The sequence below is a fragment of the Pelodiscus sinensis genome, chromosome 1, assembly GCF_052426305.1.
Source record: "Pelodiscus sinensis isolate ZL-2025 chromosome 1, ASM5242630v1, whole genome shotgun sequence".
Classification (NCBI taxonomy): Eukaryota; Metazoa; Chordata; order Testudines; family Trionychidae; genus Pelodiscus; species Pelodiscus sinensis.
The window spans coordinates 4,482,957-4,508,928 of record NC_143052.1 but is presented as its reverse complement, the minus strand read 5'-3'; the positions used below and the strand labels follow the sequence as shown (position 1 = coordinate 4,508,928).

Genomic DNA, 25,972 nt, shown 5'->3' with positions numbered 1-25,972 from the left:
TGCGTACAGACTTGGTCACCTCATCTCAAAAAGTTCTCTTGGCGTTGGAAAAGATTCAGAAAAGGGTAACAAAAAGCATGAGGGGGTTGAAACAGGTTCCATATGAAAAGAGATTAAAAAGACGGGGACTTTGCAGTTTAAAAAAGAGCAGGCTAAGGGGGGGGATATGATAGAGGCTTATATAATCATGACAGGTGTGGAGAAAGTAAGTAAGGGACAGTTATTTACTTGTTCCCACAACATAAGAATGAGGGGGTCACCAAATGAAATGAATAGCCAGCAAGTTTAAAGCAAACAAAATGAAGTTTTTCGTCATGAAGCGCACAGTTAACCTGTGGAACTCCTTGCCAGAGGAAATTTTGAAGAGCAGGACTTTAACAGGGTTCAAAAAAGAACTCGATCATTGCATGGAGGTTATGTCCATCAATGGCTATTAGCCAGGCTGGGTAGGAATGGTGTCTGTAGCCTCTGTTTTTCTGGAAATGGGTGACAGGGGAGGGATCACGTGATAATTCCCAGTTCTGTTCCCTCCCTCTGGGGCATCTGGCATTGGCCACTGAGGGCAGACAGGACACTGGGCGAGATGGACCTTGGGGCTGGCCCAGTCTGGCTGCGTTTATGTTCTTATGATTCTTCCGAGAAGTCCAGGGCTGCCTGTTGAACTGCTCCATTGTTTTCTGGCCACGCCGCCCACTTCTGTGCCAGCTCCAAATGTCTCCAGCTGTGCTGTTCGATTTGCTTCCAGATCCTTGGCAAAGATATTGAGCAGCCCTGGGCCAAGAACGCACCCCCTGGCACGCCCTCAAAACACCCGCAGAGGAGGCAGCGTCCGGTAGCCAGACCCCAGTTTTCCAGCCCCTACGCGTGGGCTGTGGTGGGTCTGTACAGTGCTGCTTGCTAAAAACTCAGACCAACGGCAGGGGGACCAAGCCAAGAGTCTAAAAAGCTCGTCACCCCGGTGAGTTTGTCCGCCAGACTCACGTGCTCACCGGCAAGCAACAGCCGGTTTGTTTGGCGAGACTGGTTAGATGCAGGACTGGTTCACCGGCGCCGCTGGTGGTACTTGTAGGATACAGGCACTAGCAGCTTTCCCGGCGTGGCGGGGTCCTTACCTCAATTCAGTTTTGCTTTTCTTCGTTGACGGCATTGCTCGGGGCCGGGGGTGGGGGGAGGATGAGGGATTCCAGGCTGGGGGGTGAGCCAGAGGCCTGGTTTGAGGCATGTCCACGTGGCAGGGCCCGATGCCACAGAGGGGTGAGGAGTCCCCGGGCCCCACACCCCTGTCCTCAGCCAGACGTGGCTCTCACCAGTGGGGAGGACAGAAGGTTTATCGGTTCACAGGGATACAGTGCAGAACAGACTTGTCAGGACAGGAACAGGCCTTTTGTCACCTGGGCACACCCCTTTCCTGGGCTCAGGTTCCGGGGAGCTGGCCTGGGCAGCCTCCCGCAGTGAGTCACACCCAGAATTCCCACCCCCATCAAGGCATTGGGGCCGGTCCCAGGGAAACTGAGGCACGCCCACAAGGTTACCACAGGACAGTAGAAATCGCATGCCATAGACCAGCATGAGCAAAGTGAATCCCATCCCTGGGGCACCAGGCAGGCCTTCCCAAACAGAGCCGGGTTCAGTGGCCTCGCCTGCAACAGGGGCTGGGGGAGTCCTTCACCTGCCCCAGACAGTCACGTGACACCCCCCCCCCTTGGGTCTCCTGCTCTGCCCCCCCAGCAACAACACCCCCCCCCCCCCGTTTGCTACTCACAGGAGGACCCCGGGGACAAATGTGGATCTGCTGCAGCAGCACCGGGTAAAGTGGTTTCAGCTGCAGGGGCCAGATCTAGGGGGAGGGGGAAGGGGAAGGGGAAGCTGCCCTCTTGGTGCTTCCTCGCCACCCTCCCCCAACCAAAATGTAAAACCAGGGCTCGTCCGGGATTTGAACCCGGGACCTCTCGCACCCTAAGCGAGAATCATACCCCTAGACCAACGAGCCACACAGCTGTATTTGCTCCAGCTGTTTCAGTAGATGCCAGCTCAGCAGCAGGGATCAGGTTACCTTGGGGCTCTCCCCAGTCCCAGCGGCTCCTGCCTGTGGCTGGGGAGTTTGCAGAGCACGAATTGCTGTTGCCAGACAGACAGACGGACGCTGCAGCCCCGTGGAGTCTGCCACAGCCCACGGAGCCGGGGTCTGGGCCTTGGCAGGGGTGGGGGGTGCTTGCAGGGCAGAGGGTGCAGAATCCTGGGGCTGGAAGAGACCTCAGGAGGTGATGGAGTCCAGCCCCCAGAGAGAGCCAGGTAGGGGCACCCCCTCTAGCAATTCACGGTTTGGCGGGGGAATAGGGGGGCAGTGCACCCCCCCGTGACCCGGAGTCACCTTCAGGCAATGGACACTTCACACCGAGCGCCCCACATGTCCCGGACCCCCCCACAGAAAGCTCAAATACTGGACTGTCCAGTCCAAAACCGGACACCTGGGAACCCTACGGGGGGCTGCACCCGCCAGGAATCCCGTGGGCCTGCCGGACACTGGGCAGCAGTGACCCGTCCTGATAGGATCACCAGATGGTTTAACAAAAGGTACCGAACGCCCCCCACCCCCCAAAAAAAACCCATTGGGAAAAAATTCTGTGGAGGAAAAAAAAGGGGGGGGAGACCAAAAAAAAAAGGGGGGGGGGCGCTGCGCCTTTAAATGACCCAGCTTTGCTCCTTGCTCTCCCTACCCTGCCAAAGAAAGCAGGAAATTGTCCCCATTGGGCTTCTGTCCAAGAGAAACAGGAAATACTGGATGTTTCACACGTCGATATTTTCTGATTTTTTACTGGACGGGGGACCCGAATAATGGACAGTCCGGGTGAAAACCGAACACCTGGCAACCCTACGTCCTGGGCGTGAACCCTCCATCGCAGGAGCCTCCCCCAGGGCTGCAAATTCCTCCGGACCTTTTCCTCTGTCCCCTGGCGCACCCTCTGCCGTGCAGGGCTCGGCGTGAGCCATCTGGGCGTCCCCCCAGGGCTGATGTCGGCCGAGCGCCGGGGCATCCGGGTGCAGGGAAGGAGGGAGCTGGGAGCCGTGTGCGTGTGGCAGGCGCCTGGGGATGCTGAAAAGGGCCCGGGAGAGGATGGATCCCTGTGGAGCCCCACACGCGAGGGCCCTGGTGGGGGAAGGGCCCTTTCCCATCGCTGCTCTTTGGGGGCGTTTCCCCAGGACGGGCTCAGCGCGTTGCCCTGGACGGTGGGGTCACCGGGCCGGTGGTGCCCACGCTGCAGAGAGGCCCAGAGCCACAGGTCTGGCCTCTACCCACCCACGGCCCGGCTCCCTCCCGGGGCCATTAAACCAGCCCCCGTTCCGGCCCCGTCTCCGTGCGAGCTGCAGTGACGGGGCCTGCAGTGCTCGGCTGGCTGCTCCCTGAGCGCGCCCAGGAACAGGAGGCCTGGCGCTGGCCGAGACCTGGCCAGGCCCCACGTGCCCGGGGCGGGGCAGCAGGGCGTGTGCGACGGCCGGAGGGCGGGACGAGGAGCCCTCTGTTTTGCTCAGGCCCTGGACTCTTTCACCAGCCAGGAAGGGCCCAGGCCAGATTCACAGACCTTGGGTCCTGTCTTTGTTAGGGCATCCCGCTCTGGTTGGGCAGCGAACGCCCTGATCTGTTGCACCCAGTTCCAGGCACCACATTGCAGGAGAGATGTGGAGAAACTGGAGAAGGTCCAGGGATGAGCAACAACAACCATCGAAGGTCCAGAAAACCTGAGCTTTGAGGGCGGCTGAAAGAACTGGGCTTGTTTAGTTTGGAAAGGAGAAGGCTGAGAGGGGACATGAGAGCCGTTTTCAGGTTTCTAAAAGGGTGTCACGGGAGGGGCGGGGGGAAAGGAGGAACTGTTCCCCTTGGCCTCTGAAGATAGAACAAGAAGCAAGGGGCTTAAACTGCAGCAAGGGGGGTTTAGGTTGGACAGTAGGAAAAACTTCCTAACTGTCCCAGTGGTGAAACACTGGAATCAATTGTCCAGGGGGGTTGTGGAATCTCCATCGCTGGAGACATTTCAGAGCAGGCTGGACAGACACCTGTCAGGCATGGCCTAGAGTGCTCCCTTGTTCTTCTCTCTGGTTGTTCATGGGCTAAGGGCCACATGGGGCAGGAGTTACACAGCCCAGTGCCCAAGAGACAAGCAGATTCCTGGAGCTTACCCACAGCCAGGGTGCCCACACAGCACGTGCCACCAGCCAGCTAGGGATGCTGAGAGCCTGGGCCAAGCCAAGCAGCAGCACTGAGCCCCCAAAGCAGCAGGAAGCCTCATGCCTCCAGGGGGTGCCAGGTAGCACTCAGGGCAAATCTTCCCAGCAGGGACCAGCACCTGGCAGGAATGCAAGCAGGAGAGCAGCACAGCACAGCCATGGTAAGCCCAGCTGCCAGGAGAGATTTTACCAACCAGTGTCCAAAGCCTCTTCAACCAAGAGCGCATTAATGAAGCAAAGCTAGGAGTAGGAGTTGAAGTGGTACGAGCAGGCTTTGAACTCAGCACCTCCATTTTCCTAGCCCTGGCACTAGTCCACTACCCCAGTACCAAATGTACAGTGTGTTCATGCACTATTGGCCATGGGGGCCACACGCTGTGGGGCAGAGACCAGGGTTCTAGTCCTGGTTCTGCCTTTCGGGGAAGTCGCTGTGTCCCTGCTGGGGCTGCCCCAGGGCAAAGGCACCGAGCGCTACCGTCTCCCCCAAAGCAGGGCGGTGCTGGGACGCCCGGCTGAGAGTGGAGCTGCCCGCGGTGGGGGCGTGGGCTGGGAACCCCACAGACCCACACGGCACAGCTCCGTCCCTGGCCTGCCCTGGTCTGAGCTGGGGCCAGGAGCAGCGGGGAGGCCCCAGGCCGGGCATAGGAAGGGCCGTGCGATGGCAGGACGAGGCGGCGTGAGGGGAGTGAAGGCAGCATCGTAGCCTGGGCAGTGGGCGCACAGCGAGATGGGCAGGCGGTGCCCAGCCACTGCGGCCATAGGGACCGAAATGCACCTTCCTCGCCAGGCCCTGACCGGGCCCACGAGGCCTTCACCAGCCCTCAGGTTTGGGCGAGAAAAGGAAGGCAAAGGCAGCGAGGGGAAAACGGCCCCGTGAGAACAGGCTGGGGAGGGGAGATTAGAGCCTGGAGCGGGAGGCCGTCTCCCCACGGCAGCGGCTGAATGCTGTCGTGCCATGGTGTGCAAAAAGGGGTACTCGTGGCTCTGCAAATCCGGGCGACACTGGGGTTTTCCCGCCTGGCCGCTGCAGCAGAGTGAAAAGCCCAGGGCAGAGAAGGCCTTAAAGCGCTCGCTCCAGCACGTTTTGGTGCCAAGGAAAAGAGGCTGGGGAAGTTCTCACTGCCAATTTTCCTGTGGGAAATTGTAGGGTTCCCTTAGAGCCAACACAGCCCCTCTCATCCCTAAAAATAGTAGAAAGAAAGCAGCCTTCTCCCAGCTGGCTCGTTGGTCTAGGGGTATGATTCTCGCTTAGGGTGCGAGAGGTCCCGGGTTCAAATCCCGGACGAGCCCTGTTTTTTGAGCCACAGGAGGGAGGAAGGTTTTACAGAACACACGGACTTTCCCAGAATAAATAACTGAAAACAAGTGAGACTTTTCATCTAAAGCCCAATGACAGGTAACTGGTTACGTTGGGTTCAAACACTCGGGTTCCCCCTCCCCCCCCAATTGCAACCCCACCCAGCAGCGACGTCTGGAAGTGGCCGGGAGAATGGGCAGGCCACACGATGGGAAGGGGCAATAAAAAACACGGGCCCGGCCCAAATACCTCCCCATGGAGCCTGGCACGGAGGCAGGAGATTGTTTGGTTCCAATCTGGCCACCTCTTGGCCGCAGCAGCTCTGGGCCTCACGGGCAGGACGCAGAAGCCAGACACACACACACACACACACACACACACACACACACACACACACACACACACACACACACACACACACGGCTTTGAGACCTTGTTCATAGAGGGGAGGGGCAATGGGAGCTGCAAGGGGGGGGCTTTTTGGAAGCCTGCTGCCCCCCTCCCTCCAAGGGACTCCCAGAGACCCGCTTGCCAGCAGCAGCCGGCGGCTTTCAACCACATGGAACCACCCTGGCAAGCAGGCATCTGCCTGATGCTCCGCAGCACTGCCGGCCGGAAACTACCAATGTGGTGAGCGTCTCCCTGGGTCAGAGGCCTCCCTGCCCCCCAACTCCCTCCCAGCCCTGCACCCCTCCTATAACCCAACGCCCAGCCCTGCCCTGCCCCCTCCTGCCCCCCAACTCCCTCCCAGCCCTGCACCCCTCCTATAACCCAACGCCCAGCCCTGCCCTGCCCCCTCCTGCCCCCCAACTCCCTCCCAGCCCTGCACCCCTCCTATAACCCAACGCCCAGCCCTGCCCTGCCCCCTCCTGCCCCCCAACTCCCTCCCAGCCCTGCACCCCTCCTATAACCCAACGCCCAGCCCTGCCCTGCCCCCTTCTGCCCCCCAACTCCCTCCCAGCCCTGCACCCCTCCTATAACCCAACGCCCAGCCCTGCCCTGCCCCCTCCTGCCCCCCAACTCCCTCCCAGCCCTGCACCCCTCCTATAACCCAATGCCCAGCCCTGCCCTGCCCCCTCCTGTCCCCCAACTCCCTCCCAGCCCTGCACCCCTCCTATAACCCAACGCCCAGCCCTGCCCTGCCCCCTTCTGCCCCCCAACTCCCTCCCAGCCCTGCACCCCTCCTATAACCCAACGCCCAGCCCTGCCCTGCCCCCTCCTGCCCCCCAACTCCCTCCCAGCCCTGCACCCCTCCTATAACCCAACGCCCAGCCCTGCCCTGCCCCCTCCTGCCCCCCAACTCCCTCCCAGCCCTGCACCCCTCCTATAACCCAACGCCCAGCCCTGCCCTGCCCCCTCCTGCCCCCCAACTCCCTCCCAGCCCTGCACCCCTCCTATAACCCAACGCCCAGCCCTGCCCTGCCCCCTCCTGCCCCCCAACTCCCTCCCAGCCCTGCACCCCTCCTATAACCCAACGCCCAGACCTGCCCTGTCCCCTCCTGCCCCCCAACTCCCTCCCAGCCCTGCACCCCTCCTATAACCCAACGCCCAGCCCTGCCCTGCCCCCTCCTATAACCCAACGCCCAGCCCTGCCCTGCCTCCTCCTGCCCCCCAACTCCCTCCCAGCCCTGCACCCCTCCTATAACCCAACGCCCAGACCTGCCCTGCCTCCTCCTGCCCCCCAACTCCCTCCCAGCCCTGCACCCCTCCTATAACCCAACGCCCAGCCCTGCCCTGCCCCCTCCTGTCCCCCAACTCCCTCCCAGCCCTGCCCCCCTCCGTTAATAGAAAAGTGTGGTCTGTGATCACTTGCCAAAATTCCTGGATTATTCCCCCTGCAAAAGTTACTGCCACCCGTCTCAGACCTCCCTGTGCGAGCTGGAAGAGCCCTTGTCAGAGATTTGTTCCCCGGTAGGTGCTAGTGGCTTGTAACCAACCCACCCCCACTGGGACATACATAGTGTAGGGAAACTGAGGCACACAACTAATGCTGTAAATTCCCCCTTTGTCACAGTCCAAACATGCGATCCACCGCCTGAAAAGCTTCCTCGTGGGCCTCCCGGGCTCAGAGCTGGGAATGCCCTGCTCTTAGGGCAGGCTGATCAGGACCAGGGCTGTGGCCAGGGCGGGGGCTCCTGGCTTTCCGTGTCCCAGCTTGGGCATGGCTGCTGTGCTACACCCAGGCGCAATCCAGACCAGCCAGTAGCTGTCCCCCTGCCTCTGACCTGGGGGGCCCTGGATGCGGCTTTGCTGCGGTATCCCCCAGTCCTGCACTGCTCCTGGCCTCCGGCATGCAAGTCACACCCAGTTACGCCTGTGTGCGGGCGTCAGCTCGGCTCTCGCCAGCCTGGGTCACGCTGCAGGGAGACCCCACGTGCTCCCCATCCTCAAATGTTCCCCGGGAAGGGCTGACAGCCCCCGCCTGGGCAGCACGGCCATCTGAACCCTGCAATTCCCTCGAGGGCACAAGAGCCCCGGTCGGTATTTGAAACAGTCGCCCAGACACTCCAGCTTAAAGGCACCAGATTAGCCAAACCAGTCAACAAGCTGATTAGCTACAGAGAGATTTTCAGTGAGACCCGGTGACGAGGTACAGACCGGGTAACGAGGCACAGGCCCAGTGACGAGGTACAGACCGGGTAACGAGGCACAGGCCCAGTGACGAGGTACAGACCAGGTAACGAGGCACAGGCCCAGTGACGAGGTACAGACCGGGTAACGAGGTACAGACCCAGTGTCGAGCTACAGACCGGGTAACGAGGCACAGGCCCAGTGACGAGGTACAGACCGGGTAACGAGGCACAGGCCCAGTGACGAGGTACAGACCGGGTAACGAGGCACAGGCCCAGTGACGAGGTACAGACTGGGTAACGAGGTACAGACCCAGTGATGAGGCACAGGCCCAGTGACAGGCACAGTCCGGGTAATGAGGTACAGGCCCGATAACGAGGCACAGATCTGGTAACGAGGCACAGACCCGTTTATGAGGCACAGACCGGGTAACGAGGTACAGGCCTGATAACGAGGCACAGACCCGATAACGAGGCACAGATCTGGTAACGAGGTACAGACCCGATAACGAGGCACAGATCTGGTAACGAGATACAGACCCGATAATGAGGCACAGATCTGGTAACGAGGTACAGGCCCGATAACGAGGCACAGCCCGGGTAACAAGGTACAGGCCCGATAACGAGGCACAGATCTGGTAACGAGGCACAGGCCTGATAACGAGGCACAGACCGGATAACGAGGCACGAGGCACAGATCTGGTAACGAGGTACAGGCCCGATAACGAGGCACAGGCCCGATAACGAGGCACAGACCGGGTAACGAGGCACAGACCGGGTAACGAGGCACAGGCCCGGTGACGAGGCACAGACCGGGTAACGAGGCACAGACCCAGTGACGAGGCACAGACCGGATAACGAGGCACGAGGCACAGATCTGGTAACGAGGTACAGGCCCGATAACGAGGCACAGGCCCGATAACGAGGCACAGACCGGGTAACGAGGCACAGGCCCGATAACGAGGCACAGACCGGGTAACGAGGCACAGGCCCGGTGACGAGGCACAGACCGGGTAACGAGGTACAGGCCCAGTGACGAGGTACAGACCAGGTAACGAGGCACAGGCCCAGTGACGAGGTACAGACCGGGTAACGAGGTACAGACCCAGTGTCGAGCTACAGACCGGGTAACGAGGCACAGGCCCAGTGACGAGGTACAGACCGGGTAACGAGGCACAGGCCCAGTGACGAGGTACAGACCGGGTAACGAGGCACAGGCCCAGTGACGAGGTACAGACTGGGTAACGAGGTACAGACCCAGTGATGAGGCACAGGCCCAGTGACAGGCACAGTCCGGGTAATGAGGTACAGGCCCGATAACGAGGCACAGATCTGGTAACGAGGCACAGACCCGTTTATGAGGCACAGACCGGGTAACGAGGTACAGGCCTGATAACGAGGCACAGACCCGATAACGAGGCACAGATCTGGTAACGAGGTACAGACCCGATAACGAGGCACAGATCTGGTAACGAGATACAGACCCGATAATGAGGCACAGATCTGGTAACGAGGTACAGGCCCGATAACGAGGCACAGCCCGGGTAACAAGGTACAGGCCCGATAACGAGGCACAGATCTGGTAACGAGGCACAGGCCTGATAACGAGGCACAGACCGGATAACGAGGCACGAGGCACAGATCTGGTAACGAGGTACAGGCCCGATAACGAGGCACAGGCCCGATAACGAGGCACAGACCGGGTAACGAGGCACAGACCGGGTAACGAGGCACAGGCCCGGTGACGAGGCACAGACCGGGTAACGAGGCACAGACCCAGTGACGAGGCACAGACCGGATAACGAGGCACGAGGCACAGATCTGGTAACGAGGTACAGGCCCGATAACGAGGCACAGGCCCGATAACGAGGCACAGACCGGGTAACGAGGCACAGGCCCGATAACGAGGCACAGACCGGGTAACGAGGCACAGGCCCGGTGACGAGGCACAGACCGGGTAACGAGGTACAGGCCCGATAACGAGGCACAGATCTGGTAACGAGGCACAGGCCCGATAACGAGGCACAGACCGGGTAACGAGGCACAGGCCCGGTGACGAGGCACAGACCGGGTAACGAGGCACAGACCGGGTAACGAGGTACAGACCCAGTGTCGAGGTACAGACCGGGTAACGAGGCACAGGCCCGGTGACGAGGCATAGACCGGGTAACGAGGCACAGACCCAGAGTCAGACCCGGGGACCAGACAAGTGAAGAGAAAACCCTTCCGGGTGCCAGCGGAACAGACCCCACTAGCGTCCAGGCCACGGCGTCTCACCACCGGCCTCGCTGGCCAATTCCCGCTTTTCTTTTCTGGCCCAGAGAGCGCAATGGGCGGGGAGGCTGGTCCTTTGTACAGTCCTGTGCCCCCTTTCCAGCTGGGAGCAGGCTGGACGGGACCCCCAGGCTGTCTGCCAAGGGGCAGCCGTTTGTTCCTGCCCCGTCCTGCCAACGCACGGCAGGGAGCGGGCAACGGCCCAGCGGCCCGGCTTTCGGAAAACCTCCTCCCGGTGGGGAGCTAACTTGTCCTGGAGCGCGGCTCCACGGTCCCTCGTGAAACACGGCTGCACGAGTGTGTCAGGTGTGAACACGGGGGTTTCTTCTGTCACTGCCCCCCATTCCCAAGGGGATTCGCAAACGACAGGCCCCTTAAGCAGGAGGGGGCTTTCGCGGGGGCTCGGGGTTGCTTGATGTGGCTGCCTTGGGGGCTAGGCCGGCGGTCCTCCAAGTGTGCTCCACGGACACCGTCTCCCAGTTGGGCCGGGGCTCGGGGCTTCCCCCCCATCTCTGCAGCAGGGAGCCCGGGCTGGTGAACCTCTCGCACGAGGCTGGTGCACCAGCGCTGGCTTCCTGCTGGGGGGGGGGGAGGATCCCGAGCCTCGGGGGCCAGATCCAGCTTGTGGGGACAGAAAACCGCTCGCTTGGAGTCGTTCCCCGCTGCTGCCAGTCATGGGAATCCTGGCCAATGGGAGCAGCGGGGGGCAGAGCCTGGGGACGGAGGGAGGAACAAAGCCAGGTAGGTACCCGCATCCTCCTCCCCCGTCACACACCCTCCTCCCTCCCACCCCCAGCTGCACCCTCCCTCCTGCCCCGCCCCTCACCCCTCTCCTGCACCCTCCACCCCACCCCGACCCTCACCTGCACCTCCCCCATCTCCTGCACCCTCCCTCACCCCTCTGCTGCACCGATGTTGCCCTCCCACCCTTCCTGCACCCATTCAGTCATCATGGGTGGTGGCTGGTGGTCCGTGGAAATGTTTGCCTTGGGTGGGGGGGGGCTGAGGGCCACAGTCCGAGTACCCCTGGGCTAGTGGCTATCCTGTCTGGGCCACGCTGCACAGTGCCCGGGAGCCGGGGAAAGAACAGGGAGGCTGTTCAGGCCGCAAGGAGGAAATATTTATCATGTGGGTTCCAGCCCCGCCAAGGTCTCCTCTAACATCTGGAAAGCATTGTCCCCAGCTGGCTCGTTGGTCTAGGGGTATGATTTTCGCTTAGGGTGCGAGAGGTCCCGGGTTCAAATCCCGGACGAGCCCACTTTTGGGGCTCAGCCACGAGGAAGCGATTTGCCCCCAGAAGAGAGGCTGTGAGAAAGGGGAGCAATTTATTACTTGAAATCCACCCAGCACAAGGCGGGACCTGGGTACGGGCAGGCAGGGATGGGCGCTCCTTGGACACTACGGGGGCAAGAGTGACAAGCCCCCAGCCTGGGCTCACTGGCAGCCGTAGTACCCTCCTGGGGAGCAGGGTCTGTGCTCTCTAGTGCCCTGGGCCGGGGAGCCGGGGTCCCTCGCTGCGTGGGTTGGGGGCCGGGGGGGCTGCGCCATGGTGCTGGGCCGGGGGGGTGGGTCAGGTGACTGGGTCCGTTCCAGTTCCTCTTTTGCGGCTGGGGTGGGGGCGCCAGGGCAGGGCGCATGGGGGACGCGCCCCTCTGGCAGGGCCCGGGCGGAGAAGGGGAAAGGACAGGGGCTGTAATAGCTGCCCCCCACGAGCTGCCCAGAATACATCCCCCTCCGCCCCCGGGAGCAAGGGGGCTGGCAGACCAGGCCTCCAAAGGAGGGGGGCAGGGAGTGCGCTGAGCCACTTTGGGAAGGAGAAGTGGCAACCTGGGAAGAGTCTCTGCATGGGCCTCTGACCCCCACTCGCTGGGCAGCCCCGGGCCCCCTTTACCCCCCCCACTCGCCGGGCAGCCCCGGGCCCCCTTTACCCCCCCCACTCACCGGGCAGCCCCGGGCCCCCTTTACCCCCCCACTCGCCGGGCAGCCCCGGGCCCCCTTTACCCTCCCCACTCGCCGGGCAGCCCCGGGCCCCCTTTACCCCCCCCACTCGCCGGGCAGCCCCGGGCCCCCTTTACCCTCCCCACTTGCCAGGCAGCCCCGGGCCCCCTTTACCCCCCCCCACTCGCCGGGCAGCCCCGGGCCCCCTTTACCCCCCCCACTCGCCGGGCAGCCCCGGGCCCCCTTTACCCCCCCCACTCGCCGGGCAGCCCCGGGCCCCCTTTACCCCCCCCACTCGCCGGGCAGCCCCGGGCCCCCTTTACTCTCCCCACTCGCCGGGCAGCCCCGGGCCCCCTTTACCCCCCCCACTCGCTGGGCAGCTCCGGGCCCCCTTTACCCCCCCCACTCGCTGGGCAGCCCCGGGCCCCCTTTACCCCCCCCACTCGCTGGGCAGCCCCGGGCCCCCTTTACCCCCCCCACTCGCTGGGCAGCCCCGGGCCCCCTTTACCCCCCCCCACTCACCGGGCAGCCCCGGGCCCCCTTTACCCCCCCACTCGCTGGGCAGCCCCGGGCCCCCTTTACCCCCCCCCACTCACCGGGCAGCCCCGGGCCCCCTTTACCCCCCCCCCACTTGCTGGGCAGCCCCGGGCCCCCTTTACCCCCCCCCACTCACCGGGCAGCCCCGGGCCCCCTTTACCCCCCCACTCGCTGGGCAGCCCCGGGCCCCCTTTACCCCCCCCCACTCACCGGGCAGCCCCGGGCCCCCTTTACCCCCACTCGCTGGGCAGCCCCGGGCCCCCTTTACCCCCCCCCACTCACCGGGCAGCCCCGGGCCCCCTTTACCCCCCCCCCCCCCACTTGCTGGGCAGCCCCGGGCCCCCTTTACCTTCCCCCACTCGCCGGGCAGCCCCGGGCCCCCTTTACCCCCCCCACTCGCTGGGCAGCCCCGGGCCCCCTTTACCCGCCCCACTCGCTGGGCAGCCCCGGGCCCCCTTTACCCCCCCCCACTCACCGGGCAGCCCCGGGCCCCCTTTACCCCCCCCCCACTTGCTGGGCAGCCCCGGGCCCCCTTTACCTTCCCCCACTCGCCGGGCAGCCCCGGGCCCCCTTTACCCCCCCCACTCGCTGGGCAGCCCCGGGCCCCCTTTACCCCTCCCCACTCGCTGGGCAGCCCCGGGCCCCCTTTCCCCCCCCCCCACTCGCTGGGCAGCCCCAGGCCCCCTATACCCCCCCCACTCGCTGGGCAGCCCCGGGCCCCCTTTACTCTCCCCACTCGCTGGGCAGCCCCGGGCCCCCTTTACCCCCCCCACTCGCTGGGCAGCCCCGGGCCCCCTTTACCCCCCCCACTCGCTGGGCAGCCCCGGGCCCCCTTTACCCCCCCCACTCGCTGGGCAGCCCCGGGCCCCCTTTACCCCCCCCACTCACTGGGCAGCCCCGGGCCCCCTTTACCCCCCCCCACTCACTGGGCAGCCCCAGGCCCCCTTCACAGCCCCACGCCCTGGGCCCCCTTCATGCCCCCCCCCATGCCCTAGTCATGTCCCCACCCCCCTGAGTGGCCCCAAACTCCTCTTCTGTTCCCGCCACCCTGGGCTGTGCCCCCTGTGGAGGGAGGGCGGTGCCCCCCATGGGGGGGGGCCTCCACATTCACACCCCCCCACGATCCACACCCCTGAGGCCCAGCCCCGCTGCCCGGGAGCAGGCTGCCAGCCAGCCCCTGCCCTTCCACCCTGCGCAATCCCCCGGAGTCCCCACAGTCGGCTCCCGGCTGCCCAGCCCGCACGCTGAGCCTCTCGGGGGCTTAGGGGGCAGGAGGTAAGGGGCTTAGAGCCCCTAATCCCAAACTTTGCCCGTCGGAAGCTCGGGATTAAGGCCTGATCCCCCCCGAGCCCTTAAGTGGCTTGTCCCCCCCGAGCTTCTATATTAGAAGGGGGGAGGGAGCCGGGGCAGGCTCCGTGGCGGCTCCGTGGCGGAAGGATGTCGGGGGAGGAAGACTTCTACCTCTTTGAGAACGTCTCCTCGGTGGGGCCGTGGGACGGGCCCCAGTACCACATCGCCCCGCTCTGGGCCTTCTACTTCCAGACGGCCTTCATGGGCCTGGTGTTCTTCGCCGGCACGCCCCTCAACGCCGTGGTCCTCCTCGTCACCGTCAAGTACAAGAAGCTGCGGCAGCCGCTCAACTACATCCTGGTCAACATCTGCCTGGGGGGCTTCATCTTCTGCGTCTGCTCCGTCTTCATGGTCTTCGTGTCCAGCTCCCAGGGCTACTTCGTCTTCGGGCGCCACGCCTGCGCGCTGGAGGCCTTCCTGGGCTCGGTGGCCGGTGAGGCCGGGCGGGCGGGAGGGAGGGAGGAGAAGGGTGCCGGGGGGTCCCAGCGGCTGGGTCTGGGTGGGCGGGTCCCTCGCGATGGACCTTTCTGCTCATCCCACCTGGAGCAGCTGCTGGACACTGGCCCAGGTGAGCCGCTCTTGGGAGCACGGTTTCGGCAGCTGGTTTCGTTTAACGACCAGGCCCCAGCCGTTTGGATGCCCCGAGGGATGCGGGGGGTCCCTGGGGGAATGAAGAACAGGGGGACAGGCAGGAAGTGAGTGGGCATCAGACCCCACGACCTTAGGGTGTTGGGCCAAATTTGGGGGGTTCCCCAGGGACGCCCGTGTGATCTATGGCTCCAGGGCAGGGGAGGGAAACTGGGAAGGGGGGAGAGCTGAGGGGCCCATCTGCAGAGGAGGCCAGGTTCCCCCCATATTCCCAGGGAAGGCAGGGTCAGGAGGGGTACCCCCTTCAGCCATCTGGCTGCAGCACACGGAGAGGTGCCGCCTCAGGATGGAGATGGCTGAGCAGCCTTTGCAGGAGATTTTCACCTTCCTTCCCAGACCGGCCCCGGGGCGGGCGGGATGCTGCCACCAGGGCTGGGCTTCGCTTCCAAACCAGCCCCGGAGACTTGGCTGGTCCCCGAGCGTTCCCCGGGTCAGGGGGGTGAAATGACTTTCCAGGCAGCCTCCGATGTGACCCCCCCACCCCGTTCCCAGATCCACTGAGTCACGAGGGGCATTTCCGTCGGCTCCTTCCCCGCCCCCTGCGTCCACAAGTGTCTGGCGGGGAAGCAGGCGAATGGGGGAACGGAGAGCGCAGGGCAGAAGACCAAGGGGCTGGCTCCGTGTCGGCTGAACTGCTCGCGGCCCCTTGGAGGCGAGCGAGGGGGCTTGGGGTCCTGGGGGTGTCGTCTGGGCACAGGGCAGGGCCGGGGCCGCACGGTGAGTGACTCCCCTTGTGCCTTCCCCAGGCCTGGTCACCGGCTGGTCCCTGGCCTTCCTGGCCTTTGAACGCTACATCGTCATCTGCAAACCCTTCGGGAACTTCCGCTTCAGCGCCAAGCACGCCCTGATGGCGGTGGCGGCCACCTGGGTCATCGGCATCGGGGTCTCCATCCCGCCCTTCTTCGGCTGGAGCCGGTAGGAGCTGGGGAGGGGGCCCTGGGCGAGAGCGGCCGAGAGCTGCCTCCTGGCTGCCGCGCCAGGCTATGGGCCGGTCTCTTCCGATCCCCTTCGCCCTTGCTCCGCGCGGGGCATTGCCTGGCTGACACCCCAGCTGCGTGCCCGCCGAGAGGGAGCAGCGGGGGGAGCCTGCCCACCCCCATGGCTGGGTGCCTGGCGGACTGACCCGCAGCCGGGTCCGGGGCAGCCTTGCTGACCACCAGCGCCACAGCTCGGCTGCCGCCTGATTGCAGCAAGGTCTGGGGGGGTTATGCTGCCAGGCCTCTGGGCTACAGGCCTGCACGGGCAGGGCACACGCCAGCTCTGGGGCGTGTTCCCAGCCCTGAGGGGGCAGGCGCCGCCGGGCCGATCCCGCCCTTGCTCGCATGGGATTGTGGTGGGCAGGCCCAGCGATTGCCTGTCCTGTCACACGGGCAGGGCCCTGGGAGCACAGGGGCTGGCCGCCTGCCAGGCCAAACGGGGGGGGGGGGGGTGGCGAGCTTGGCCCTGCCCATCCCTCGGCCAGCGGAGGGGGAGCCGGGCAGCCTCTGGGCAGCGCCGTGTCCCTGGTCTTGCAGGTTCATCCCCGAAGGGCTGCAGTGCTCGTGCGGCCCGGACTGGTACACGGTGGGGACCAAGTACAAGAGCGAGTACTACACCTGGTTCCTCTTCGTCTTCTGCTTCATCGTGCCTTTCTCGCTCATCTGCTTCTCCTACTCCCAGCTGCTGGGCGCCCTGCGCGCCGTAAGTACCCGCCGCGGGGACACGGCCAGGGAGCCAGGGCCCGGGGCACCGTCTGCTCGCGAGGGTGCGGGGTGCGAGAGACGGGCGTGTGCACACTTGTGAGCGCGTGAGACGGCTGGGTTCCAAGCTTGTGAGCGTGTGGGCAGTGTGAGGGGGGCAGAGGCATGCTTGCACGTGTGGGAGAGGTGTACGAGATAGGAGGGTTGTGCACGCGTGACTGTGTCGTGGGTGTGTGAGACAGGAGGGTTGCATTCTTGTGAGCGTGCGGTTTGTGTCTGGGATGGGCAGGTTACATGCTTGTGAGTGTGCAAAGGGTGTGTGATGGGGAGGGTGAATGCCTGTGAACGTGCGGGGTGTGTGTGAGAAGGGGGCGAGTTGCATGCCTGTGAATGTGTGGGGATGTGTGAGAAGGGAGTGTTGCACGCTTATGAACGTGCGGGGGGGTGTAAGAAGGGCAGGTTGCATGTCTGTGAACGTGCGGGGGGGTGAGGAGGGAGGGTTGCACACTTGTGAATGTGCAGGGTGTGTGAGAGAACGGCAGGTTGCATGCCTGTGAACGTGCAAGGGTGTGTGTAAGAAGGATGGGTTGCACGCTTGTGAACATGCAGGGTGTGTGTAAGAAGGGAGTGTTGCACGCTTGTGAACATGCAGGGTGTGTGAGAAGGGCGGGTTGCATGCTTGTGAACGTGCAGGGTGTGTGAGAAGGGCTGGTTGCACGCTTGTGAACATGCAGGGTGTGTGAGAAGGGCAGGTTGCATGCTTGTGAACGTGCTGGGTGTGTGAGAAAGGCGTGTTGCACGCTTGTGAACGTGCAGGGTGTGTGAGAAGGGCGGGTTGCACGCTTGTGAACGTGCAGGCTGTGTGAGAAGGGTGGGTTGCATGCTTGTGAACGTGCAGGCTGTGTGAGAAGGGCGGGTTGCACGCTTGTGAATGTGCAGGGTGTGTGAGAAGGGCGGGTTGCACGCTTGTGAACATGCAGGGTGTGTGTAAGAAGGGAGTGTTGCACGCTTGTGAACGTGCAGGGTGTGTGAGAAAGGCGTGTTGCACGCTTGTGAACGTGCAGGGTGTGTGAGAAGGGCGGGTTGCACGCTTGTGAACGTGCAGGCTGTGTGAGAAGGGCGGGTTGCACGCTTGTGAACGTGCAGGCTGTGTGAGAAGGGCGGGTTGCACGCTTGTGAACATGCAGGGTGTGTGTAAGAAGGGAGTGTTGCACGCTTGTGAACGTGCAGGCTGTGTGAGAAAGGCGTGTTGCACGCTTGTGAACGTGCAGGGTGTGTGAGAAGGGCGGGTTGCACGCTTGTGAACGTGCAGGGTGTGTGAGAAGGGCGGGTTGCACGCTTGTGAACATGCAGGGTGTGTGAGAAGGGCTGGTTGCATGCTTGTGAACGTGCAGGCTGTGTGAGAAGGGCGGGTTGCACGCTTGTGAACGTGCAGGGTGTGTGAGAAGGGCAGGTTGCACGCTTGTGAACGTGCAGGCTGTGTGAGAAGGGCGTGTTGCACGCCTGCGAGTGTGATCGCTTGTGGCTGTGACTGCCGGCGTGGGCTGCCCTTGTGCTGCTCGCTGGTCTCTGCTGTGGGCCCGTCCGGGGGGAGGGTGCCAAGGGCTCTCAGGCAGGCGGGCGGGAGGGGTCCCCGACCCCTGGGCGGGTCTCACAGGCAGGGCCGGTCCGGGGGGAGGGTGCCAAGGGCTCTCAGGCAGGCGGGCGGGAGGGGTCCCCGACCCCTGGGCGGGTCTCACAGGCAGGGCCCGTCCGGGGGGAGGGTGCCAAGGGCTCTCAGGCAGGCGGGAGGGAGGGGTCCCCGACCCCTGGGCGGGTCTCACAGGCAGGGCCCGTCCGGGGGGAGGGTGCCAAGGGCTCTCAGGCAGGCGGGAGGGAGGGGTCCCCGGCCCCTGGGCGGGTCTCACAGGCAGGGCCCGTCCGGGTGCTCGGCCTGTCGCACACAGCCAGGGCCTGCGCTTCCCAGCTTTTCTCCGGGAGGGAGCGTGGGAGCCGGGGCCAGGCGGCGGGTGGGAAATCAGAGGACGGGGAGGAGGGCCAGTTCGGCTGGGCCGGCCCTCCCCTCGCGCAGGACACGCAGCTGCGGAGGCCCCCGAAGACGCGGGGCCCGGCGCCGACCTGCTGTCCCGGCGGTGCCCCGACCGATGGCGACGTGAGCGTGTAAACGCTGGGGGGGGTCGTTCCTGGTCACGCTCCCTGCCCGCTCCTCCAGGCCACTTTCCCTGCCCGGTTCGGTGCCAGGGGCAGGGATGTGGGTCCAGCCGGGTGGGGACAAGTCCCCTGGAGAGGCCGTGGGGGGGAGGGCCCCACAACGTCCCCGAGCCGCGCCGGTGGGGGAGAGGCTGGGGAGGGGACCCTGCCGCTCACGCCCACGGGCCCTGGGGGCTGCCCGCAGGTGGCGGCCCAGCAGCAGGAGTCGGCCACCACGCAGAAGGCGGAGCGGGAGGTGTCCCGCATGGTGGTGGCGATGGTGGGCTCCTTCTGCGTCTGCTGGGTGCCCTACGCGGCCATGGCCATGTACATCGTCAACAACCGCAACCACGGGCTGGACCTGCGCCTGGTCACCGTGCCCGCCTTCTTCTCCAAGAGCTCCTGCATCTACAACCCCGTCATCTACTGCTTCATGAACAAGCAGGTGAGGCCCCGGGCGGGCGGGGCGCGTCCCTCAGACCCGGCCAAGGGTCCCCAGGACGGGGGGCTAGGACGGCCCAAGCCCCTTCCCGGGGGCAGCCGGGCTCGGGTCCGGAGACTCGGGGCGGTTCCCCGGGGAAGTTCCTGGCTCTGCCGTGGGGGGTCCCTGGGTGATAGTATTAACCCGGGGCTCCACCGGAGAGCGCCGGCAGGAGATGGCGGTTATGGCCGGGGGGCTGAGGGCGCGGCCAGCTCTGTGCCCAGGAGGAGAGCAGGTCTGTGCCGCGGAGAGAACGGGCCGTGGGCAGCATGCGGAGCAGCCCTGGGTCCTGCCGAGAGGGCCGGGGACTGGACTCGATGGCTCTTGAGGTCCCCTCTGGCTCTAGGCTTCTGTGGGAGCAGGGTGCCCGAGGCCTCGTCTCCACAACCCAGCGGGGTCGGCTCAGGGCCGTGGGGGAGGCCAGGGAGCCGATGCCCGCCCTGGTGCGGACAGCGCTCCGGCACCGGGGCACATTCCCCGTCCGTCTCTGGCCTCTCATGCGGCAGCTGTCCCCCGTGGCGGCTCGCGGGAGCGTCTGTGCTCCTCCCCGGGCCCGCGCTGGCCAGGCGGGAGCTGCCTTGGCCAGGCCAGCAGGAGCACCCGGCCTGTGCTGCTAGGGAAGGCGAGCCACCACCCCTGCCATTCTGGGGGAGAAATGCCTTCCCCCCCCTAACTTTGGGGGTCAGGCGGGCATGGGAGGGGGGTTGGTGTCACCTCACCCTGCCCGGTCCACCGGTGGCTATGCAGGACTCCCAGGGTGGGGCCCCGGGCAGCAGGGCCGTGCCGGCGGGGCAGGGTGGCTGGCTGGGGGCAGCTGCGGTTGGGGAGCAGCTCGTGGGCCGCCGGCCCGGGCGGTGTAACGGTGCCGGGGGGGTCGCTCTCCCTACAGTTCCGCGCCTGCATCATGGAGACGGTGTGCGGCAAACCCATCACGGACGAGTCCGACGTCTCCAGCTCGGCCCAGAAAACCGAGGTCTCGTCCGTGTCCTCCAGCCAGGTCAGCCCCAGCTGAGGCGGCTGCGGGACGCCGGCGGCCGAGGGGAGCAGGCGCCGGGCCCTGAGGGGAAGCCCCGAGGCCCCCCGGCCGTGCCCCACGGCCCCCCGTACGGTCACCTCGGCGAGACGGCCTGCGCTCCCCGACCCCCGTGGGAGGACGGACCACGCCGGCTGGGCACAGCAACCCCCCAGCTCCTGGGGGCCCCAGGCAGCCCTCCGACGGGCAGCCCCACGGAGCCTCCCCAGCTGCTGCCCCCAGGCTGAATCTGCCCCAGGCTGAGCGGTCGGAATTGGGGGGGCAGCTTTGCCTTCTCCTCCCCCCGTGAGGCCTGCTGCCCGGCCGCCATGGCTCCACGCAAGGCCCGTGCCTGTCGGCCCTAAGGCGGGCGCCCAGCCGGGGAACACCCACCCTGCTGGGGCGGAGCGGAGGGGTAATGAGGCAGCGAGAGATCAGTGGGTAGCGCAGGGGGGAGCACCGCAGGACGCCTGGGGGCCAGCCCTGGCTCTGCAAGGTGAGTGGGGTCCACAAGAGCGGGGGAGGGCTGGGGGGGGTGGGGGTAGACATCAGGACGCCTGGGATCTAGTTCCAGTGCGGGGAGGGGAGTGACGCCTAGTGGTAACTTCAGAACGGGGAGGGCTGTGGAGTGTCAGGACTCTGGCAGCTGACAGTCACGTGTACGTCCTGGGGTGGAGAGCACCGACCCCCCTCTCACTGGGGAGCCCCCCCCAGCTGTCAGGTGCCCCCCCCCCATCCCAGCACTGGCTTCCCCCTCCCTCCCAGTGGAGATCTCAGCAAGCTGGGGCTGGAAGGGACCTTGAGGGGCACGGAGCAGGGCCAGGTAACCCTGGCGTGCCCCAGGCAGGCGCTCCCATGCCAGGCCACCCAGGGCCTTCCTGGGGTGCCCGAGCCGGCGCCGCTCCCCCGAGGGCGAGGAGGCTGCTGGTGTCTCACCCGAACCGCCCTGGTTGCAGGGGCTGTGCCAGCTAAGGAGCTGGAAGAGGGGAGCGGAGCAACGAAAAGCCAGCCAGGCAGAGGGGTACCCCTGGCTGCCGGCTGACCCCTTTGGGGGGCTCCCCCTCAGAGGTGGGCCCCTGGCCCCCCTCCGGGCAGGCGGGACTGGGCCCCCAATCAACTCCACCAAGGTCTGCAGCAGAGCCGGGGCGCGAACCCCGCGCCAGCGCCCAGTGCAGTGCCTTACCCGCACGCTTCTCACCAGCACCCCCCCTCCCAGGCGCCCAGACGCCACAAGGAGGGGCACAGAGGCACCGCCCCACCACACTAAGCCTGGCCCTAGATGGAGGCCACCCCCGGGCATGGTCTAGGCGGCCCAAGGTAGGCTAAGGGGGTGGGAGCTACCCCCTGAGGAGTTGGGGAGGGTACCTGGTCTCTTGCCAAGGCCATGGGGCTGGCTGGTAGCCCTGGCTCTCCCTCTCTGTGTCCCTGGTACCCACCAGGCAGCTGTGGGGCAGGTGGGACTCCCCTGGGCAATGGGTCCATTCCATGGGGGGGGGTCTTTTCTAAGAGCCCCAGGTCCAAGCCCACCCTTCCAGAGGGGCATTGGCAGGGAGCCATTCAGCCCCCCCCCCCCGACATGTGCCGGCCTGATCTTGGCCAGCTGCGCCCCACTCGGGGGGGCGGGAGGAGCTAAAGCACCATGTGCAGGGGGAGGAGGCTTCTTAGCTCCATTCCCTTCCCCCCGGGGGGGCCCACACCAGTAGCGTCCCCCCCCCCCGGCCTCTGTGAGACCCCCCCCCCGAAGCCAGCCCCACGCCCGGCAGGGGGGAGCGGCCATTCGCTTCCAATGCAGGGGGCGAGGCGGTGAACTCCGGACTCTCTCCTTCCGCGCCGAGCAATGACCCGCGAGCCCCGGGCGCGGCAGGCCAGGGCCGTCCCAGAGCGGCCCCGCCGGCCCCGTTGCACTGTACAGAGCCTGCGCCACCCCCGCAGCACCCGTCTGCCGCCGGCCCCCGGGCCGTGTCGTCCCCCTTGTAGCGCGGGGCGGGGCGGGCGGCTCTGGCAATAAAATATCGCGGCTGAGCTGAACGCAACGCGGTGGTGCTGAGCTGTTTTGTCCCCGCCATGGACTTTCCGTGGGCTGCCGGTGCCCGGGGTGGGAACGGCGGCAGCTCCCAGGCCGGGGTGGGGCGGGCGTGGCCCCCCGGGCGATGGCTTCCGTCTGGGGCGCGGCGGGGCTCGCGGAACCGCCCCGAGGCGCAGCCAGACCCGCCGGCAGCGCTCGGGAAGGGCGGAGGAGCTTTCCCAAGGAGCGTGTGCGTGGCCGGAGCTGGAGCCGACACGCCTGTCCCCGGGGAGCACCACGCACGGACGGCCTGGCCTCCAGCCGGGGCCCACGTGCACTTCTGACGTGGGCAGCTCCAGTGTGGGCCTGGGGCAATGGCTGCTTGCCAGGGCGCTCGCCACACCGGGCTGCCCGGCCCTTCACAGGCCAGCAGAGCTACCGGCCAGGCCTCGGGCTCCTTCAGGTGTAACCCACACGCCTAGTGCGGGTCGCCGGCCCCTGCTGCGGCACTTAGCCCACGGGCAGGCAGAGAGCAGAACAAGGGAGCTCTCCCGCACCCGCAAGGAAGGAGCTGGCTTCATAGCTCAAGCTGTAGCAGCACCTAGGCTAAGCTCTGGAGATCCCCAGTTCAAATCTGCCCGGTAGGTATTACACCAACATGCCATGTGGTCCCCAAGGACCTGCCTGAAGCTGAGGTTGGCCTGGGTCCCTGTGGAACAACTTCAAATCATAGAATAATAGGACTGGAAGGGACCTCGAGAGGTCATTGAGTCCAGCCCCCCCACCCTCAAGGCAGGACCAAGCTCTGTCTACACCATCCCTGACAGATGTCTATCTAACCTGTTCTTAAATATCTCCAGAGAGGGAGATTCCACCACCTCCCTTGGCAATTTATTCCAATATTTGACCACCCTGACAGTTAGGAATTTTTTCCTAATGTCCAATCTAAACCTCCCCTGCTGCACTTTAAGCCCATTACTCCTTGTCCTGTCCTCAGAAACCAAGAGGAACAAATTTTCTCCTTCCTCCTTGTGACACCCTTTTAGATATTTGAAAACCGCTATCATGTCCCCCCTTAATCTTCTTTTTTCCAAACTAAACAAGCCCAGTTCATGAAGCCTGGCTTCATAGGTCATGTTCTCTAGACCTTTAATCATTCTTGTCGCTCTTCTCTGTACCCTTTCCAATTTCTCCACATCTTTCTTGAAATGTGGCGCCCAGAACTGGACACAGTACTCCAGCTGAGGCCTAACTAGTGCAGAGTAGAGCGGCAGAATGACTTCACGAGTTTTGCTTACAACACACCTGTTGATACAACCTAGAATCATATTTGCTTTTTTTGCAACAGCATCACACTGTTGACTCATATTCAACTTGTGGTCCACTATGACCCCTAGATCCCTTTCCGCCATGCTCCTTCCTAGACAGTCGCTTCCCATCTTGTATGTATGGAACTGATTGTCCCTTCCTAAGTGGAGCACTTTGCATTTCTCTTTATTAAACCTCATCCTGTTTACCTCTGACCATTTCTCTAACTTGCTAAGGTCATTTTGAATTATGTCCCTATCCTCCAAAGAAGTCGCAACCCCACCCAGTTTGGTATCATCTGCAAACTTAATAAGCGTACTCTCTATCCCAATATCTACATCATTGATGAAGATATTAAACAGTACGGGTCCCAAAACAGACCCTTGCGGAACTCCACTTGTTATCCCTTTCCAGCAGGATTTAGAACCGTTAACAACAACTCTCTGACTACGGTTATCCAGCCAATTATGCACCCACCTTATCGTGGCCCTATCTAAGTTATATTTGCCTAGTTTATCAATAAGAATATCATGCGAGACCGTATCAAAAGCCTTACTAAAGTCTAGGTATATGACATCCACCGCTTCTCCCTTATCCACAAGGCTCCTTATCCTATCAAAGAAAGCTATCAGATTAGTTTGGCAGGACTTGTTCTTCACAAACCCATGTTGGCTATTCCCTATCACTTTATTACCTTCCAAGTGTTTGCATATGATTTCCTTAATTACCTGCTCCATTAGCTTCCCTGGGACAGACGTTAAACTGACCGGTCTATGCTCTGTTTGCCTAGGCCAGAGGGGGACAATAATCGGGGGGGGGGGGCACTTACTGAAGTTCGTACATAGTCACAGGTGGGTGCTGGGGCAGGGCTTGAGGTGAAAGGGGTGGGGCTGGAGGCTTTGAAGTAAAATACAGCAAGAGGGCTCCCAGCTTTCCCCCTGCACTACCTGGCAGCCTGCTGGGGCTCTTTAAAGAGCTCCTGGTGTAGCCCTGCAACTGGGACTTATGAGCCATTTAATTAGGAGCCTGCTGCCTGAGCCACCTCCTAGAAATGCAGTAGCAGGATACAAATAATAACAGTGACTAATAACAGTGACTGGATCCAAGTGGGAGGTGGGCCCCCAGGGCCATGTCCTGATCTAAGCGCTTGTAAGCCAAGAAGGATCCTCTGGAACTGGGTGGTGGAGACACCCTGAGGCCCCAAAGAAGTGGAGGAGAGCGAGCAATAGAATCTAGCTGCCCCCAGCCTGTAACTGCATTGCAGCAAAGGGGCTCCTCTGGACAAGGTGGAACTCCCTGGGTGGTGTTTGGTGGCCTGGGAAGGATTGAGATTCAGAGAAGGGCACCAGGCCGTGGCTAGATCCCCTGGGGACTGGCAAAGTAGGTCCATTACCTATCAAGATCACATAAGGCTGGGCAGAACAGGGCAATTTATCGAACGATCTCTTTTCTGTTCTCCACTGCCAGCTTCTGGCATTGAGGCATTGAGGCTAGGAACTATGAGCATGGGTAGTGTCCCTAGCCTCCATGAATGTGTGTCATGTCATTCTTTTCTGAAGTCTGTTACAGTCTTGGCCTTCACAGCATCCTGTGGCGAGGAGTTCCACAGGTTGATTGTGTGTTGTGGAAAGAAGCACTTCCTTGCATTTGTTTAAAACCTGCTGCCGGTTCGTTTCATTGGGTGATCCCTGGTGCTTGTGGTATGCGAACAGGGAACTTGCACGTCCTTACTCCCTTTCTCCACCCCACACATTATTTTATAACCCTCAATCATATTCCCCAGAGTTTTTTTCACCTCTCCTCACACGGAAGCTGTTCCAAACCAGATGTCCCTGCTTGGCTTGACATGCTTTCAGCTCAGGACTGATTTGGTAGACTAACAATCCTCCATCTATTTTAGTGCCCAGGTCTTGTGTTGAAAAGCACCCCGCAACCAATCTCCCTCCCCCAGTCGCGCAATGACTGTCCTAGTCATGCTGGAGTCTAAGCGCTTTCTACACTTGCTTTTCATTCTCTTATAGAACTTTTAATAAAGTCATTTTCTATTTCCACTTGCTAAAGGGCTGGAATCCATTTCAACATCCCCACCCCCCACCTCTCTTCCTGCCTCAGACTGCATGTGGCTCGCTGCTGGATGTGAGCTAGAAAAAGTTCAAGCGAAGAAACTGAACATCCTATACATTGAAAGTTATTTAGCATTTGAATCTGAGCAGCTGCCGGCCTTGCATGAGTTATAATGTATGACTCACCAGGACTTTAGTTTGTCCCTTTCATGTGGCTGTGAGTCTCACCCTGTCTCCCCAGCAATGGGGGAAGGGATTCAGTGAGCGAACCTATGAGTCATAGCTCCCAGCACATCCCCTGTTCTAACCCCTAGGCCCCACTCCCTTTCCCCAGATGGAGACAGAGACAGAGAGGACAAAATATTGGGAGTAAAGCCACACTGCAAGTCAGTAACA

At 63.3% G+C, this 25,972-nt stretch overlaps 1 protein-coding gene and 3 non-coding genes across 4 annotated transcripts; 3 read left to right on the top strand and 1 right to left on the bottom strand.

Moving 5' to 3' along the window:
• Positions 1-1,918: 1,918 nt before the first annotated feature.
• On the bottom strand, positions 1,919-1,990 carry TRNAP-AGG (transfer RNA proline (anticodon AGG)). The gene has a single exon. It is a non-coding gene; the product is annotated as a tRNA-Pro (tRNA).
• A 3,452-nt stretch (positions 1,991-5,442) lies between these two features.
• Positions 5,443-5,514, top strand: TRNAP-AGG (transfer RNA proline (anticodon AGG)). The gene has a single exon. It is a non-coding gene; the product is annotated as a tRNA-Pro (tRNA).
• Positions 5,515-11,550: 6,036 nt separating this feature from the next.
• TRNAP-AGG (transfer RNA proline (anticodon AGG)) lies at positions 11,551-11,622 on the top strand. The gene has a single exon. It is a non-coding gene; the product is annotated as a tRNA-Pro (tRNA).
• Positions 11,623-14,176: 2,554 nt separating this feature from the next.
• OPN1SW (opsin 1, short wave sensitive) lies at positions 14,177-21,821 on the top strand. The gene is made up of 5 exons (XM_075924897.2): positions 14,177-14,623; positions 15,585-15,753; positions 16,353-16,518; positions 18,913-19,152; positions 20,078-21,821. The coding sequence occupies exons 1-5, from the start codon at positions 14,278-14,280 to the stop codon at positions 20,198-20,200; spliced, it is 1,044 nt and encodes a 347-aa protein (XP_075781012.1). The 5' UTR covers positions 14,177-14,277; the 3' UTR covers positions 20,201-21,821.
• The last annotated feature ends 4,151 nt before the right edge of the window (positions 21,822-25,972 follow it).

Coding starts and splice junctions, on each gene's coding strand:
- OPN1SW (XM_075924897.2), top strand. CDS start 14,278: ATGTCGGGGGAGGAAGACTTCTACCTCTTTGAGAACGTCTCCTCGGTG. Junction 14,624..15,584: donor CTTCCTGGGCTCGGTGGCCG/GTGAGGCCGGGC, acceptor TGCCTTCCCCAG/GCCTGGTCACCGGCTGGTCC. Junction 16,519..18,912: donor TGCTGGGCGCCCTGCGCGCC/GTAAGTACCCGC, acceptor GGCTGCCCGCAG/GTGGCGGCCCAGCAGCAGGA.